Source organism: Rhinopithecus roxellana, chromosome 11 (assembly GCF_007565055.1).
Source record: "Rhinopithecus roxellana isolate Shanxi Qingling chromosome 11, ASM756505v1, whole genome shotgun sequence".
Taxonomy (NCBI): domain Eukaryota; kingdom Metazoa; phylum Chordata; class Mammalia; order Primates; family Cercopithecidae; genus Rhinopithecus; species Rhinopithecus roxellana.
In genome coordinates, this window is record NC_044559.1 from 23,699,104 (window position 1) to 23,714,193 (window position 15,090).

General features: G+C 47.2%; 1 protein-coding gene across 2 annotated transcripts in view; it reads left to right on the forward strand.

Moving 5' to 3' along the window:
- ARMH3 (armadillo like helical domain containing 3) overlaps nt 1-14,509 on the forward strand; it is a 224,250-nt gene extending 209,741 nt beyond the window's left edge. The window contains exons 25-26 of one of the 2 annotated variants that reach the window (XM_010356143.2): nt 10,161-10,277; nt 12,435-14,509. In XM_010356143.2, coding sequence (XP_010354445.1) covers nt 10,161-10,277; nt 12,435-12,527 — 210 coding nt within the window. In that variant the 3' untranslated portion in view covers nt 12,528-14,509. The remainder of the gene's footprint in view (nt 1-10,160; nt 10,278-12,434) is intronic. The other variant, XM_030940827.1, reaches the window with a different exon arrangement.
- The last annotated feature ends 581 nt before the right edge of the window (nt 14,510-15,090 follow it).

A 15,090-nucleotide genomic window follows, 5' to 3' on the forward strand; every position in this document is an offset into this window, starting at 1 on the left:
CTGCTTAGGCTGGTTAAATTGCAAGGTTAGGGACAGACCTTTATTACTTCTGGGTGAAAAGAGGGCTATTCCTCATTAGGAGACACATAACCAGTTCTGGGAAAGACCTGGTTTTAGGAAAATAGAGGAAGAATGGGAGGCTAAATTTAGTCCTTTCAGAGGAAATAAAAGATAAGACCTTCCATTTCTCTTTCAGTCTCTTGCCCAAGTTTATAGAGCATTTTAGACCCAATAACAAATCCAGAGAAGATAATTAGGCAATGCCCTGAGTAGGTCATTCTCAATTTTGTAGGAAAAGTTGTCTTCCTTTGAGTTTGAGGAAATTTGCTGGGTATTATAAAGAAGATGACTTCAGCCTTTCTGGCTGACAGATGGTATATTTGACTTGTGATATTGTCTCTCCACGGATGATGAGAGGGAGATTTCATTGTGTATTTGCCATTAAAAACTGCCTGCAGCTTCTTGGACCTTCCTCTCCCCTCTAGCAGTCGATTTGCCAGTGACCAGTGTTGAAGGCCTAAGGTATGCTGAGCACTTTTTTTTTTTTTTTTTTTTTGAAGTGGAGTCTCACTCTGTCGCCAGTCATGATCTTGGCTCACTGCAACCTCACTGAACCTCCTGGGTTCAAGCGATTCCCCTGCCTCAGCCTCCCAAGTAGCTGGGATTACAGGCACATGCCACCACTCCTGGCAGATTTTTGTATTTTTGGTAGAGATGGTGTTTCACTATGTTGGCCAGACTGGTTTTGAACTCCTGACCTCAAGTGATCTGCCCGCCTCGGCCTTCCAAAGTGCTTGCATTACAGGTATGAGCCACTGTACCCGGCCCAGCACTATTTCTTTTAAGGATAAGACAATTATGCTAGGACCAGGAGGTCAGAAAGTTCAGAGCAGTGAACAGTTTAGAAAGGTGGCGTGGGGAGCAAACTGATTATTCAGTCCTTCTTTTCTTTTTCTGTATACCTGCTTTGTGGTCCAGACTTCTTGCTTCTTGATTCTGTGGGCACCAGGATAGATGTGTCCGAAATCCTGAAACATCATGAGGAATAAACTCCATTACCCAACTTGCCATGGAACAAACTCATTATTTCTCCATTATCAGCTTGCAGAATAAGTAGTGCCTACCCAGCCCCCTCCACATTATGGGAAAGAGAAGCAAGGGCAGTGTCTGGACTTAGCCTGGTGATGCTCTTGTTTGTGTCTTCAGAGTCTGATGACTCAGGCTGTCCTTTCCTGCTTTGTGGAAGAAATGGGTTCAAAAAATCATATTCTCTAGTGAGTAAACAGCTAAAGTAGAACAATGATCAAGAATCCAGTGGGACAGATGGATGGAAATTATTATGAAAATCCTATAAAAAACCTTTTTATCTTTTTTTCCTCCTGATTCCATTTTAACTCCTTTATCTGTTTCAAGTCATCCAGAGATTAATTTTTTTATGATTAGGACTTAGGGTTAAAGCAGAACTGCATGGAAGTGGAACAGAATGATGACAGTCTCTTTGGGAAAATGGAAGATTAGCCTTGAGATAGGAGCATTCATTGTAGAAGGAATTTATTGATTCTTTTGACACTCCACCCCAAGCCTGAAGACCACAGGATGGCAGAGGCCTGAAAAGCCCAATTAAAGATCAAAGACCTTTGAATTTCAAGCTTGCATCTAAAATGAGTATGGAGTAATCAAAATAGCAGCCAAAATCAGATATTGCTGATAATGAGTTTGGAGTGGTCTATAAAATTTTGTTGGTTTACACCAAATATCAACAGGGTTAAGCGGGGTGTTCAACTGCTAGTATTGAAAATTGTCAAACCCTGGAGCCCTAAGGAGCTGGGTAGTAAACAGCTAAAGTGAGTAAACGGCTATCATTAAAGCTCAAACAGCAAATCAAGGCTTCACCAGGTTAATTTCTTAGCTCTCCACAAATCATACTTCCAAACTTCTTAGGAAAAGCAAGTTTTAATTCCTTGAATCTTTGGTCTCTGAAGACCCAAGTTTAGCCGTAAACTCAAGAATGTGCCCCAGGTTAGACCAGCCTGCTAGTGTAGGAAGAGCACTGGACTGAGAGAAAATTCTGGTATATAATCCCAGTTTTATGACTTTGGGCAATTTCCAATCTTTCTGGACATTTATTTCTTCCTCTGTGAAATGAGGGCCATGAACTAGGTAAGTGATTTCAAAGGCTCCTCCCAGAACTATTATTTTTTTCTTTATATATGTTTATATATAATATATAAATATATTTTATATAATTTATTTTATATAAATATATACAAATATATGCATATATTTTTTCACACCTGTGAGTAATTTTATGTAATTTACTTTATATAAATATATAAAAATATGTGTATATATATTTTTTTCACACCTGTGATTCCAGTACTTTGGGAGGCTGAGGTGGAAGAATCACTTGAGCCCAGAAGGTCAAGGGTGCAGTAAGCTGTGATTAAGCCACTGTACCCCAGCCTGGATGACAGTGAGATCTTGTCTCAAAAAAATAATAAAACATAGAGATGGGGTCTCACTCCGTCATCCAGGGCCTGGTCTTGAACTCCTGACCTCAAATGATCCTCCCACCTCGGCCTCCCAAAGAGCTGGGATTATAGGTGTGAGCCACTGTACCTGATCCAGAACTATTATTTCTATGGTTTTGTCCATGTAGTAGCACTTGGCCAAAAAGAGGTATTATAACCGGGCGTGGTGGCTCACGCCTATATCCCAGCAATTTGGGAGGCCAAGGCAGGCAGATCGCCTGAGGTCAGGAGTTCAAGATCAGTGTGACCAACATGGTAAAACCCTGTCTCTACTAAAAATATAAAAATTAGCCAGGAGTGGGGGCGGGCACCTGTAATCCCAGCTACTTGGGAGGCTGAGGCAGGAGAGTAACTTGAACCCAGGAGGTGGAGGTTGCGGTGAGCTGAGATCATGCCAGCCAGGGTGACAGAGCGAGACTTCGTCTCAAAGGAAAAAAAAAGGTATGATTTTCCTTATCACTATCCTCAGATGCTAGGAATAACTCCAGGCTCTCCTGTCTACCATGTAACAAGCTGATTCATCTTATTCGAATACATCAGATACTTTTTCTTTTTTCCCCTCCCTCACATCAGATACTTCCATTTTTCTATTTCCGTTTTTTCTATTTGTTTCCATCTCAACAGCCTTCATCCATTTGGCACCTTCTATTTGGTAGGCCCTATCATTTATTTTTTATATTTATTTTGTATACTCTCTCTAATCTTCATAATGTTATAAGAAGATAGTATTATGACCACTTCACCATTAAGGAAACTAAAACCCAGGTCAAAGTCATGTAACTAGTAAATGATGGTTCAAAATTTGAACCTACGTTTCTGATTTTGTAGCCTCTTTATTCCCCAATACCATCCTGTTAGGTTCCTGGTTTATTTCCTATTCTGTAAGAAGTCTCTGTAAGCTTCTCTGTTAGTATCTTGTGGTCTCAGCCTCATCTGGCAGCCTGGCCCCTAGGAAAAACCATACATGTTGCCCTGGTTGGGAGAGGGCTGGTGGCAGCCTCACATGTTTTCCCCAAACAGGTTAAACTGTAAATGTCAGCTTAAATTGAGAAGAAACTAATGAACACAAGTTTGCTGCCAGGTCACATCCTATTATTTAGTTGTCCTCTCACTGTTATTCTGCTGGGAATTCAGATCAACATAGATTCAAAACTGAGTAATTTTTCAGGCACAAGGCAAAGCCCTCTGGCATTGAGACTGAATAGCCATTGCCAGGAACTTTTTGACGTTGGCGATTCTTGTTTTGCCACTGCTATCTTCAGGGTAGAAATTATTTTGTGTTTCAAAGGCCTTGCTGAAATAAATAGAGCACAGGCTACTGAATAGTCTGTGAGGAATGCATATTATGTGTGCTAGGGTGTGTATGTGTCTGAAACCTTGTCAACAATTTTGAACTAACCTTGTGCACTGACATCTCATCTACTTCCTGTCTTGAAGACATCCTGATCCTGATGTAGCCAACAGCCTCACAACCTGCATCATGCAAAGCCATCCCTCTCTGTTTAGTTTTTCTTTAGTATAACCTGTGTCACTTTGCACTACCAAAGTTATCCTGGCCATTCTCTGAGTTCTGGCTGATGCCTTGCTAGTTACACTGAGAATGGTGAGGTCATTGTGGGAGACTTGCTTTCATATTGCATAGACAATGTTAGCCCAGCGCAGTGGCTCATGCCTATTATCCCAGCACTTTGGAAGGCTGAGGTGGGCGGATCATGAGGTCAGGAGTTTGAGACCAGCCTGGCCAAAATAGTGAAACCCCATCTCTACTAAAAATAACAAAAAAAATTAGCCAGCATGGTGGTACGCACCGGTAATCCCAGCTACTCAGGAGACTGAGGCAGGATAATTGCTTGAACCTGGGAGGCAGAGGTTGCGGTGAGCTGAGATCACGCCTTTGCACTCCAGCCTGGGCGACAGAGTGAGACTCCGTCTCAAAAAAAAAAAGAATAATAGACAATGTTGTTTTCTTTTCACCAGAATCTGCCATAGGCTGAATGAAGAAGTATGAGGCCCTAGCTCCTGGCTTATGGTTAGAACTATCTTGAGATAGCCAGAACTCCAAATACTCCTTGTCACCAGAAAAGCTTTCATTATAAAATTAGTAACCATTATTGACTATTGATTATGTGCCAGGCATTGTACAATCATTATCTCATGTTATCCTCATATCAACCTTACAAGATGTAGATGGTGTTGTCTTCATTTTATAGATACTGAAAACTGAGGCTCAAAGAGATTAAGAAACTTGCATAAATTTATTTTGCTAATTAGTGGTTGACTGGGAACTAAAACGTAGGTCTCTGACCTCAATCCTATGTTCTTAATGACTTCGCTGTCCTCCCAGGCCCCTTACCTCCAGAGACTTCAGGGGCAGATGTTTAGGCCCTCTCAAACATTGCCCGCTTTGTTTTCCCCTCACTTAAGTTGAGGCAAAGTGTTTTGAGGCAAAGAAGAGGGCATGAGATCTTTGAAACTGAGTCCATTTTTGTATCCCTTGTCTTCCACTTGAACCCAGAAGATGTTCCTTTGTGGTGAAGAATCACTTATGCACATCGAATCTTTGGGACAGTTTGAAATAGGCAGGTACTTCCTGGACTGTGAAAGTAGTTACTTTTGAGTCATAGGAGCTGTCTACATAGCTGTGTAGCCATTGGGATGACAGTGTTTCCATCAGTTGTATATTGTTTAAAACTTTTATTCAGGAACTTAAAAACTTTTATTCCCATGTCATTTTAGGAAGGTGAGTTCAAGTTCCATTTTACAGAGAAAAGGGCTGAGACTCCCAGAGGCTAGATGAATTTTCTAAAGTCCCGTAACAAAAGGCTAGGTGAATTGTCTGAAGTCCCATAACAAGAGTAGGACTCCCAGCTCAGTTAATTTTCTTTTTTCTTTTCTTTTCTTTTCCTTTTCTTTTTTCTTTCTTTCTTTTTCTTTTTTTCTTTCTTTCTCTCTCTTTCTCTTTCTTTTTCTCTTTCTCTTTTTCTCTCTCTGTCTCTCTTTTTCTTTCTCTCTTTCTCTTTCTCTCTCTCTCTCTCTCTCTCCCTCCCTCCCCTCCCCCCCCTCCCTCCCTCCCCTCCCCCCCCCTTTCTTCTTTCTTTTTGAGACAGAATTGCACTCTGTCACCCAGGCTGGAGTGCAGTGGCGTGATCTCGGCTCACTGCTACCTCCGCCTCCCGGGTTCAAGTGATTCTCCTACCTCAGCCTCCCAAGTAGCTGGGATTGCAGGCACCTACCACTGTGCCCAGCTAATTTTTGTATTTTTAGTAGAAACAGGGTTTCACTATATTGGCCAGGCTGGTCTTGATCTCCTAATCTTGTGATCCATCCACCTCGACCTCCCAAAGTGCTGGGATTACAGGCGTGAGCCACTGTGCCTGGCCAGCTCAGTTAACTTTCTATCAGGCTGTTGCCAAGACTCAACTGTCTGTCTCCTAAGGGTCATAGGTGGTGGTGTGAGGATTCCTTGGAGAGCATGTGACCTGTAGGTGACTTACGGGTTTGAGGCTACCTTGACCTGAGGTGGCTGGCATGATTCTAGGAAGCCCACAAGCCCAACGGCTGATGAAAGAAGGTAGCCTTGTGCTTGCGGGGGCATAGACTGTTACCTGATGGATTGGAAAGGGATTTCAACCTGAGAGGGACCTTTAGAGTTGCCAGGAAGCAGATACTGAGGCTGCAAATTGTGGTAAAGCCTCAGGCCTTTAGGCAGAGGTTCTGGGAGATGGCTCTCTGCCTAAAGACACTGCCCTCACCATGTCCCAGGCCAGTGCTGAGACTCAAATGAGACATGTTCCTTAAGTCTGAAGCTACAGAAAGCAAAGTCCCAGGCTAGGCAAGTATCTGCTAGTGTTCTGAAGTCTTGGATGGGTTGGGGCCCAGACCTGAGCCTAGAATGTCTTTTTTCCCTTGGGAGTAAAAGAAAAGTGACCAGGGCAGGAGACAGCAGAGACTAGATGAACTGACAGGCAACTTTCCTTGGGTATAAGAGGAAGAAAGGAAGTAAGCCCACAAGAAAGGGTCAGGGAAGGCCAGGCGCCGTTGCTCACGCCTGTAATCCCAGCACTTTGGGAGGCCGAGGCAGGTGGATCACCTGAGGTCAGGAGTTGGAGACCAGCCTAGCCAATATCATGAAACCCCGTCTCTACTAAAAATACCAAAAAAAAAAAAAAAAAGCCGGGCGTGGTGGCAGGTGCCTGTAATCCCAGCTACTTAGGAGGCTTAGGCAGGAGAATCACTTGAACCTGTGAGGTGGAGTTTGCAGTGAGCTGAGATTGCGCCAAGACTCTGTCTCAAAAAAAGAAAAAAAAAGAAAGGGCCAGGGAAGGGGGAGGTGGCAACGGGCAGTGTCTGGACAAGAGGAGAGCTGAGATCACTGGCACCATAAGTCCAGCCAGGCTTCTGGTTTTCTTTTCTTTTTTTTTTCTTTTTCTTTCTTTCTTTTTTTTTTTTTTTGAGACAAGGTCTCACTCTGTCATCCAGGCAGGAGTACAGTGGCGCGATCTCAGATCATGGCCGATCTCAGATCACCTCCCGGGTTTCAAGCTATTATCCTGCCTCAGCTTCCCAAGTTGCTGGGATTACAGGTGCACACCACCACTAATGTTTGTATTTTTAGTACAGACGGGGTTTCACCATGTTGGCCAAGCTGGGTCTTGAACTCCTGACTTCAGGTGATCTGCCTGCCTTGGCCCCACAAAGTGCTGGGATTACAGGTATGAGCCACCACATCCGGCTGCTTCTGGTTTTCTTCCAAGGAGCTAGTAGCTCAGGGACCTTCTCTGCTCTCACTTCCCTGTAACAAACTAAACTAAACCATGCTGGCAAAAGCCAGATTTATTGGGGTAGGAAGAAATCACTCTTCTAAGTGAGACCTTAGACCTTCTACCCTACCCTGGCAAGAGGAGAAAGTCCAGGTGATCAAAGCAGCCTTACCTGCAGCCTGAAGCTCTCAGGATGTAGTCAGAAGGCACAACTATCTCTTCACATGCGGTAACTTCTTTCGCAGAAATTGAGTTTAGCATGATGTTTGTCCTTTGGCACTTGATACCCCTCAGGAAAGGCTGAGCCCAAGTTGCTGGGTCTTAAGCATAGATGAGGCTCCCCAGATTTCAGGGCATAGGAAAACATGTATTATTCTATTCTGCCTGGTTCCTAGGGGCTGATTCCATCTTGGAGGAATTTTGCCTTTTTCTGGGCTTGAGCCATTCACTTCTGAGCCAAGACCTTGGCTGCAGCTATTCCAGCCACGAGTCCAGCCCACGTGCATGAGAGGACCAGATTACTTTGTGGGTGACTGCTGTTGCTGAGTACCAGTCCTCCTGCCTACAGAACTGACAAATGGAATGAGAAGCAGAGGAACCAGCCTATACTTCAGTCTGTGGGACACACCAGGCAGAATGATCTTGTAGAACTGGGTGTCTGAAAGGAAGAAAGCTGAGCCAGACCTTTGCCCTAGCTGTTCCTTCCCTCCCAAACCAAACTGAGTAACTCTCCCATGGGGACACAAGCCTTCCCTGTGCCCTCCAGCCCTTCTCTCTCCTCAGGAATGTTTGGCAGCCAATTTGCTACCAAGTGAAGTCTGCCTGGCACAAATTTGGACTGGTACAGGGAGCAGTGCAGAGGCGCCTTTGGGCCCCTCAGGAGTCTGTCCTCCATCTTGACTCTGGCTTATTTCCTCTTCCCAACCCCCCACCCCCTTCTGTCAGAGCTGTGTGTTCCTTGTCACTCACTAATTCCTCCAAGCTCCCTACTGAGCAGGGAGCTCTCCACAATGCCATAGGCTTTCCTCCAGGTTAGATCAACTTCATTCTGATGATCAGAGTGAATGATCATCCCCTCTCATGGTCTCCCCTTTCTTCCTAGCTCACTTCTTCTGATTTGATGTGTAGTGCCTCTCCCTCAACTGCCCCTGCCTTTGATTCATGATCTTATAAGCTGAAGTCACATCTGGCCTGGCTATGAACAGTCCCTTCTTTCTGTAACCACAGATATTCAAGGTTCCTGGAGTCAGTGGAAGTCTGAATCCTCCCCACATAGAAAATCAGAGAGGTGTTATGGGAGAAAAACCCCACAGAACAAAGGCTCTAGCTTAGTCTTGAAAGCGTACCCTATACCCAAAGGCTGGGATGCCCTAAAGTTCAATCCAGGCACTGGATAAGAAGACTGAGTTGGCACTGAGCAATGAAAACAAGTAGCAGATGGTGCTGAGGAACATCCCAAGACTGAAGAAATGTGGTTCCCAGAACGGGAGAAGGAAGGAGACATTGGCAAAGTCTTACTCAGCAACTGTGACAACCTGGCCAGGGAAAGCTTCAGGATAAGGCTGAGAGCACATTTGTCGTGTCAGGGATACTGGTAAGCTGAGATGCTTACTGTTCTATAACCTCTTCTCATGCTCTTTTACCATACTCAGAGTAAACAGACTTGGTGGCCAGGCTGGGCTGTTCAGGAAAGGCAGGGAATAGAAGAGATTAGAAAGTCGCGGTGGGTGCAGTGGCTCATGCCTATAATCCCAGCACTTTTGGAGGTCAAAGCTGGTGGATCAGCTGAGGTCAGGAGTTAGAAACCAGCTTGGCCAACATGGAGAAATCCCGTCTCTACTAAAAATACAAAAATTAGCCAGGCATGATGACACGCATCTGTAATCCCAACTACTCAGGAGGTTGAGGCATGAGAATTGCTTGAACCTAGGAGGCAGAGGTTGCAGCGAGCCGAGATTGTACCACTGCACTCCAGCCTGGGCGATAAGAGTGAGGCTCTGTCTCAAAAAGGAAAAAAAAAAAGAGAGAGAAAGAGATTAGAAAGTTGGCCAGGCTCAGTGGCTCACACCTGTAAACCCAGCACTTTGGGAGGCCAGCGTGGGTTGATCACCTGAGGTCAGGAGTTGGAGACCAGCCTGGCCAACATGGTGAAACCCCATCTCTCCTAAAACATATAAAAATTAGCCAGGTGTGGTGGTGTGTCCCTGTAGTCCTAGCTACTCAGGAGGCTGAGGCAGGAGAATCACTTGAACCTGGGAGGCCGAGGTTGCAGTGAACTGAGATCACACCACTGTACTCCAGCCTGAGCGACAGAGCGAGACTCAGTCTCAAAAAAAAAAGAGAGAGAGAGAGAGAGAAAGTGGTCCCAGTGGCCGGGCGCGGTGGCTCAAGCCTGTAATCCCAGCACTTTGGGAGGCGGAGACGGGCGGATCACGAGGTCAGGAGATCGAGACCATCCTGGCTAACACAGTGAAACCCCGTCTCTACTAAAAAAATACAAAAAACTAGCCGGGCGTGGTGGCGGGCGCCTGTAGTCCCAGCTACTCGGGAGGCTGAGGCAGGAGAATGGCGTAAACCCGGGAGGCGGAGCTTGCAGTGAGCTGAGATCCGGCCACTGCACTCCAGCCTGGGCGACAGAGCGAGACTCCATCTCAAAAAAAAAAAAAAAAAAAAAAAAAAAAGAAAGTGGTCCCAGAAACCTGAGGCATCATTCCTTGTAGCCAGGCTGTTTTGTGGAAGATAAGTAATGAGCAAGGTTTCTTGGGGGTGCTGACACAGACCAAACCCAAACCAGTAGATCAGCAGCGTGGAGCTAAGGGATGTGGGATTTGCATGGCCTAAGCCCTGCCTGGCTCTTGATGTCCCCCAGGTGCTGGAGGTGGTGAGAGCCAACTATGACACACTCACACTGAAGCTGCAGGACGGCCTGGACCAGTATGAGCGCTACTCAGAGCAGCACAAGGAAGCTGCCTTCTTCAAAGAGCTGGTGAGTGCCCCACCGCCTCTGCCTGTGTCTTAAGGGCCCGCCCCCAGCCACTGGGTTCTACTGTGCAGATGGGCTTCTAGGGGACAACTGCGGTTTGCTAAGGGCAGATAAAACAAGACTTGAGGGGTCTACTGGGATGGGGTATGCAACTTCTCTCCCCCACTGTACCAGGTAGTAAGAGAAGATGCTATTTGAGGTGGTATTGCCTACTTCTCCTCTGCAGCCATGGAGACAGCCCTTGCACAGCTCCAGCTGGGCCTGGGGTTTGATGTGTGTTCCCAGGGGCAGATCTAGCTCATTATTCCTTAACCTGTCCTCAGGGCAACTAATAAGAGTAATTGATTCTTCCCCTTCTTATGGAATTACTTCTTCCCAAACTCCTAACTGGCCGCTGGTCTGAGTCCCCTCCCGATCTAGTTCTCCAGTCTCTGCTCCCTGCTTTCCAATCACTCAGCTTCCTGCAGCCCCCACCCTTGGGCACTTGGAGCCATGAGCATTTGCTCTGCCTCCTACTTAACTTCCCAGTCATTGTCACCACAGAGCTAGCCCTATTGATGGTCCCTTTCCTGCCCTGTACTCTGAGCTGTTCTCAAGAAAAGCTCAGCCTCCCTGCAGTCCTGTCACCCTACCAGCTTGGTTTACACAAACATCCTGGCTGGGGACCGAGACTAGGACATGCAGGCCTCTGTACCCACTTTCCCTATCCTTAGACCTCCCTCTGCTGGGGCTGAACTTGCATCAGCTCAGCTTTTACTTATCCCAGGCACTGTATTTTAGATTGTTTGTCTTGTGCTGAACATAGCCCAACTCTGTTCCTGACGTGACATTCCTCAGGATTTTGGACTTCCAAAGGGTCAGGAAGACATGCCCTGGGGTGAGTTAGTTTGGAACACAGAAATCATTACTGTAAAGTGATAGCAGAGTAGAGCATTTTTATGGAATGGTTGGCAAGTCTTTAAGTTGATGTGGAGGAAGTACTGGGAGCCAGTGGTTAACAGAGAGCAATCTATGAGGAGCTGGAGAGGGTTACAGGAGCGGTGTCTCGAGGCTCTGAGACACTCACCATGGCTTTACTCAGTTCTGCTCATATTCGTTCCCCTAGCACAGGGAAGCAAAGAGGGTCTGGTCCAGTTTGGAGCTAATGAGCTCAAATTTCCTGCTGTTTGCCAGGCTACCCTTTCTTCTGCTTCCTTCCTGACAACTTCATTAAGTTTCCTATAGCATAACAGAAATTGAAGGAAAGCTTCTGAGACTTTGGGGCCCAGGAGGACACACTGTCCTCCTCCCTCCCCTTTTTGTTTCTCAGGCAACTTACACAGCTGTTTCCTATCTGAAAATCTCCTTGAAGAGTCTGCCAGATTCCTCTTGGAACCCTCTCAGAGTAGGGACTTCGGCCCTCTGACCCTTTCTCTACAGGCTTTTCCCGGGCTGACCCAGGCAACACTTCGTGCAGGGTTCTGTGGGTAGAGAGTACGTGAGGTGAGCAGTGGGCACACGGCAAGGATACGCCCCAGGCTTTCCTCTCGAGTGGGCAGGCATCTTAGAAGGAGTACTATAGGAGTTAAGAACACTTGGCGCTGCTCCCAAGCTGGGACTCACTAGCAGTGTCATCTGGCCCTGGCCATTGAAATTGGCCTCCTTGGATCATACCCTTGCCATCTATGCCAGAAAAGGACTGCATCTCTAAACACTCCTGCCAACCCGAAAATGTAGATAAATCCAAAGGGAGAGTGAAGAGACTAGAAACACATCTAAAGAGAGGTGGTACTAGAGCATGAGTCCTCTGGCCTCAGTTTCTCCTCCTCCATCAGATCACTGAGCAGCCCAGTCCCCCTTCTGCATAGCCAAAGCAGGGACAGAGGCCAACCTCAGCCCTCCTTTCTTGTCTGTGCCTGCTTTTACCTCCCCGGGAGCCCAGATGTTGTTCTCACATCCTCTAGAGTTTGTTCCTATCAGCCCCTCTTCTCTCCTTCCCTGCTGTCAAGGAACTATTTGCTCATTTGCCTGCAGGGATAATAGCTGTTAAGGGTTCATTTCCTGAGAGAGAGACTTCTAGTGACCCATGTAGCAGGCACTGTCCTCTCCCGTTTGGAACTGACTCTCTCCTGTTTTCTCTCTGGCTGTGCCCTCCCATCTTCCCCACCTACCCTTTCCCAGGTTCGATCCATTAGCACCAACGTCCGGAGAAACCTGGCCTTCCACACACTCAGCCAAGAAGTCCTGCTCAAGGAGTTCTCCACTATCTCCTGAGGCCACGCCTAACTGAGCAGCCTCTGACTGCTCTTACCCATGATGATCATGGGCTGGAGGGGGAGCGAGGGGAGGGGGCTGCCCCCGAGGTTGCAGAGAAACACAGATACCAAGTTCTCTTGGTGAAGACCACACTTCAGTGGAGCTCGGGCAGCAGGGGCAAGAGGGTCAAGCCAGGGATAATCTTATTTGGGGAGGAATGGGTGGGCACAGTGGGGAGAGGCCTCCAGGAATATGGGGACTTCCAGAGTGGGCTCCCTAACAGCCCCTCACATTTCCAATCTTGAGGTTACAAGCTGTAGCTACTGACTAATTTTCGGGAGCTGGTGAGGCAAGCCTCAGGGTAATGCCAGCACCCTGAAAGTCAGTGGCTCTGCTCGGCTTCTGAAAATAGATGAACTCTCAGATATAGCTGGAGCTACATCTTGCTTCCTTTGGGCCTGGGGCTATGCTTGGCTTGAAATCTGTGTCCCCTGCCCCCACTGGCACTTTGTCCAGTTATCAGGACCCTTGGCTCAGATTTAGGGTAGGGTAGGAATGGGGTACCTTTTTCCTTTTTTTTTTTTTTTTTTTTTTTTGAGATGGCATCTCCCTCTGTCACCCAGGCTGGAGTGCAGTGGCCTGATCTCAGCTTTACTGTAGCCTTCGCTTCCTGGGTTCAAGCGATTCTCCTGCTTCAGCCTCCCGAGTAGCTGGGACTACAGGAGTGTGCGCCATGCCCAGCTGATTTTTTGTATTTTTAGTAGAGATGGGGTTTCACCATGTTATCCAGGATGGTCTCAATATCCTGAGTTCATGATCCACCCGCCTTGGCCTCCCACAGTGCTGGGAGCCCAGATGATATTCTCACATCCTCTAGAGTTTGTTCCTGTCAGCCACTGTGACATGGCCACTGTGCCCGGCCAGTTTTCCTATTTTCTGAATTCAGAGTTGACTCCTCTGGGAAACTGGAGATAAGAATCTGGCCAGTGCTCTGCTGTCTGGCCACCGCCTTTTGAATTTTACTGTTGGCACTAGGAGTACCGTTATCTTTCCCCTCCTTCTGACCCATTTGACCCATCAGCACAAAAGGATCACAACCTTAACTTTTGGTTTCTAATCTCGTTTACTCTGTCTTTAGGGTATGTGTGAAATAAACATTGACAGGTTTTCTGGAGCCCTCAAGGTGCCTACTTTGCTGGTTCCCTTTCCAGCAGCTCCCCCGCCTCCCTAGCCCCCCCTCCTCTGGCAGCCTCTCCTGCCTCTGCTAAGCTCCCCTCCACGTGTTCCACCCCCTTACCCTGCTGTTGTTTACATCCAACCTGCCTGAGAATTTCCTCTGGGGAGGAATCTGTTCCTGTCGTGGTCTAGTGCCTGGGAGGGAGAGAACTTTCTGGGGGTAGGGTGCCCTCCATCTGAAACAGGCCAGGTGAGCATCATGCATAAGGCCTCCATTCTGTCCACTCAGATTCTGGGTGGGGCCACAGGCAAATCTGACTTTTGGGGAGTTGGCTTGTGCTTCCTTCCTTGGATAGCCTCCATGGAATCTCTATAGGCTTTCCCCACAGCTGCCTCTGAAATAGCTGCTGCTTCGAGATCCTCCCTTTTTAAAGCACTTTCTAAAGCCCTCAGGATGGCAGGAGCAAACAGCACTGGTATATTCTAGGAGTAAGTGGAGGAATTCAGCAGTGAGAGCATGTCTGGGACCACTTGGGCTGCTATCCATTTAACCTCAAATCTCTTTGGGTTACTTGCCCTCCCTGGCAACCAGAGTTCTGGCTCTAACATTAAGCAGCTATGCGCTAGTTCCAGAGAATCCACTAACAGGCTGCCATGTGTAGATGTAGGTTCGTAAGAGATCACAGGCTGGGTCATCTGATCAGTGAATGGATAGCTCAGCCTGGGGCATTTAGTATTTTCCCTGGTGATAAACCCCCAAAGCAGCTGGATCTGGAGCTGGTGGCAAGTTGAAATTATTAAAAATTGATTTGTGTGGGACTGTCTTTAGTGTTGCCTTTTTTTGGTTTGTTTTTCTTAATCTCTGTTGCCCAGACTCATTCCTCAAACATAGAGGTAAGGTAATCTCCTAGGTGTTGCTCCCATCTGGCTAGGGGACCCCTACCCACCCCTGTGAACTCTCCTCCTTCCTCTGAGTCTCCTGGCCCTAGTAGAGGCCAGTTGGGTTCACAGAGCTGTAACCTCCCTTGCCCTCTGGGTAAAAGGAGGGAGAAGGGAGTTAGTTCCCTTATTTCCAAACGTAGTGGTATTGAGGAGGCAAGCCAACCCATTTGGCCACTTCTGGATTCCTGCCAGCCTTTCCTCCAAGTGAATGAGGACGGGTCAAGGGCATGGGGCACTAAGCAGAGGGCTCCTTGCCCTCCATTGTGAAGGCCCTTCTCTTTACGAGTTTATTCACATATACCTGTTCCAAGAACTCCGAATGAGAGTGTCCATTCTCTCCTGGAAAACAACCTCAACAGGAGCTGCCCAAGCACTTTCTATGCCCAGCCTCTATGCCAGGTCTGTGGCGGCTCCTCCAGAGCCAAGGGAGATCCAGTCGCAGGGCACTGCTCCTAAAGACAGT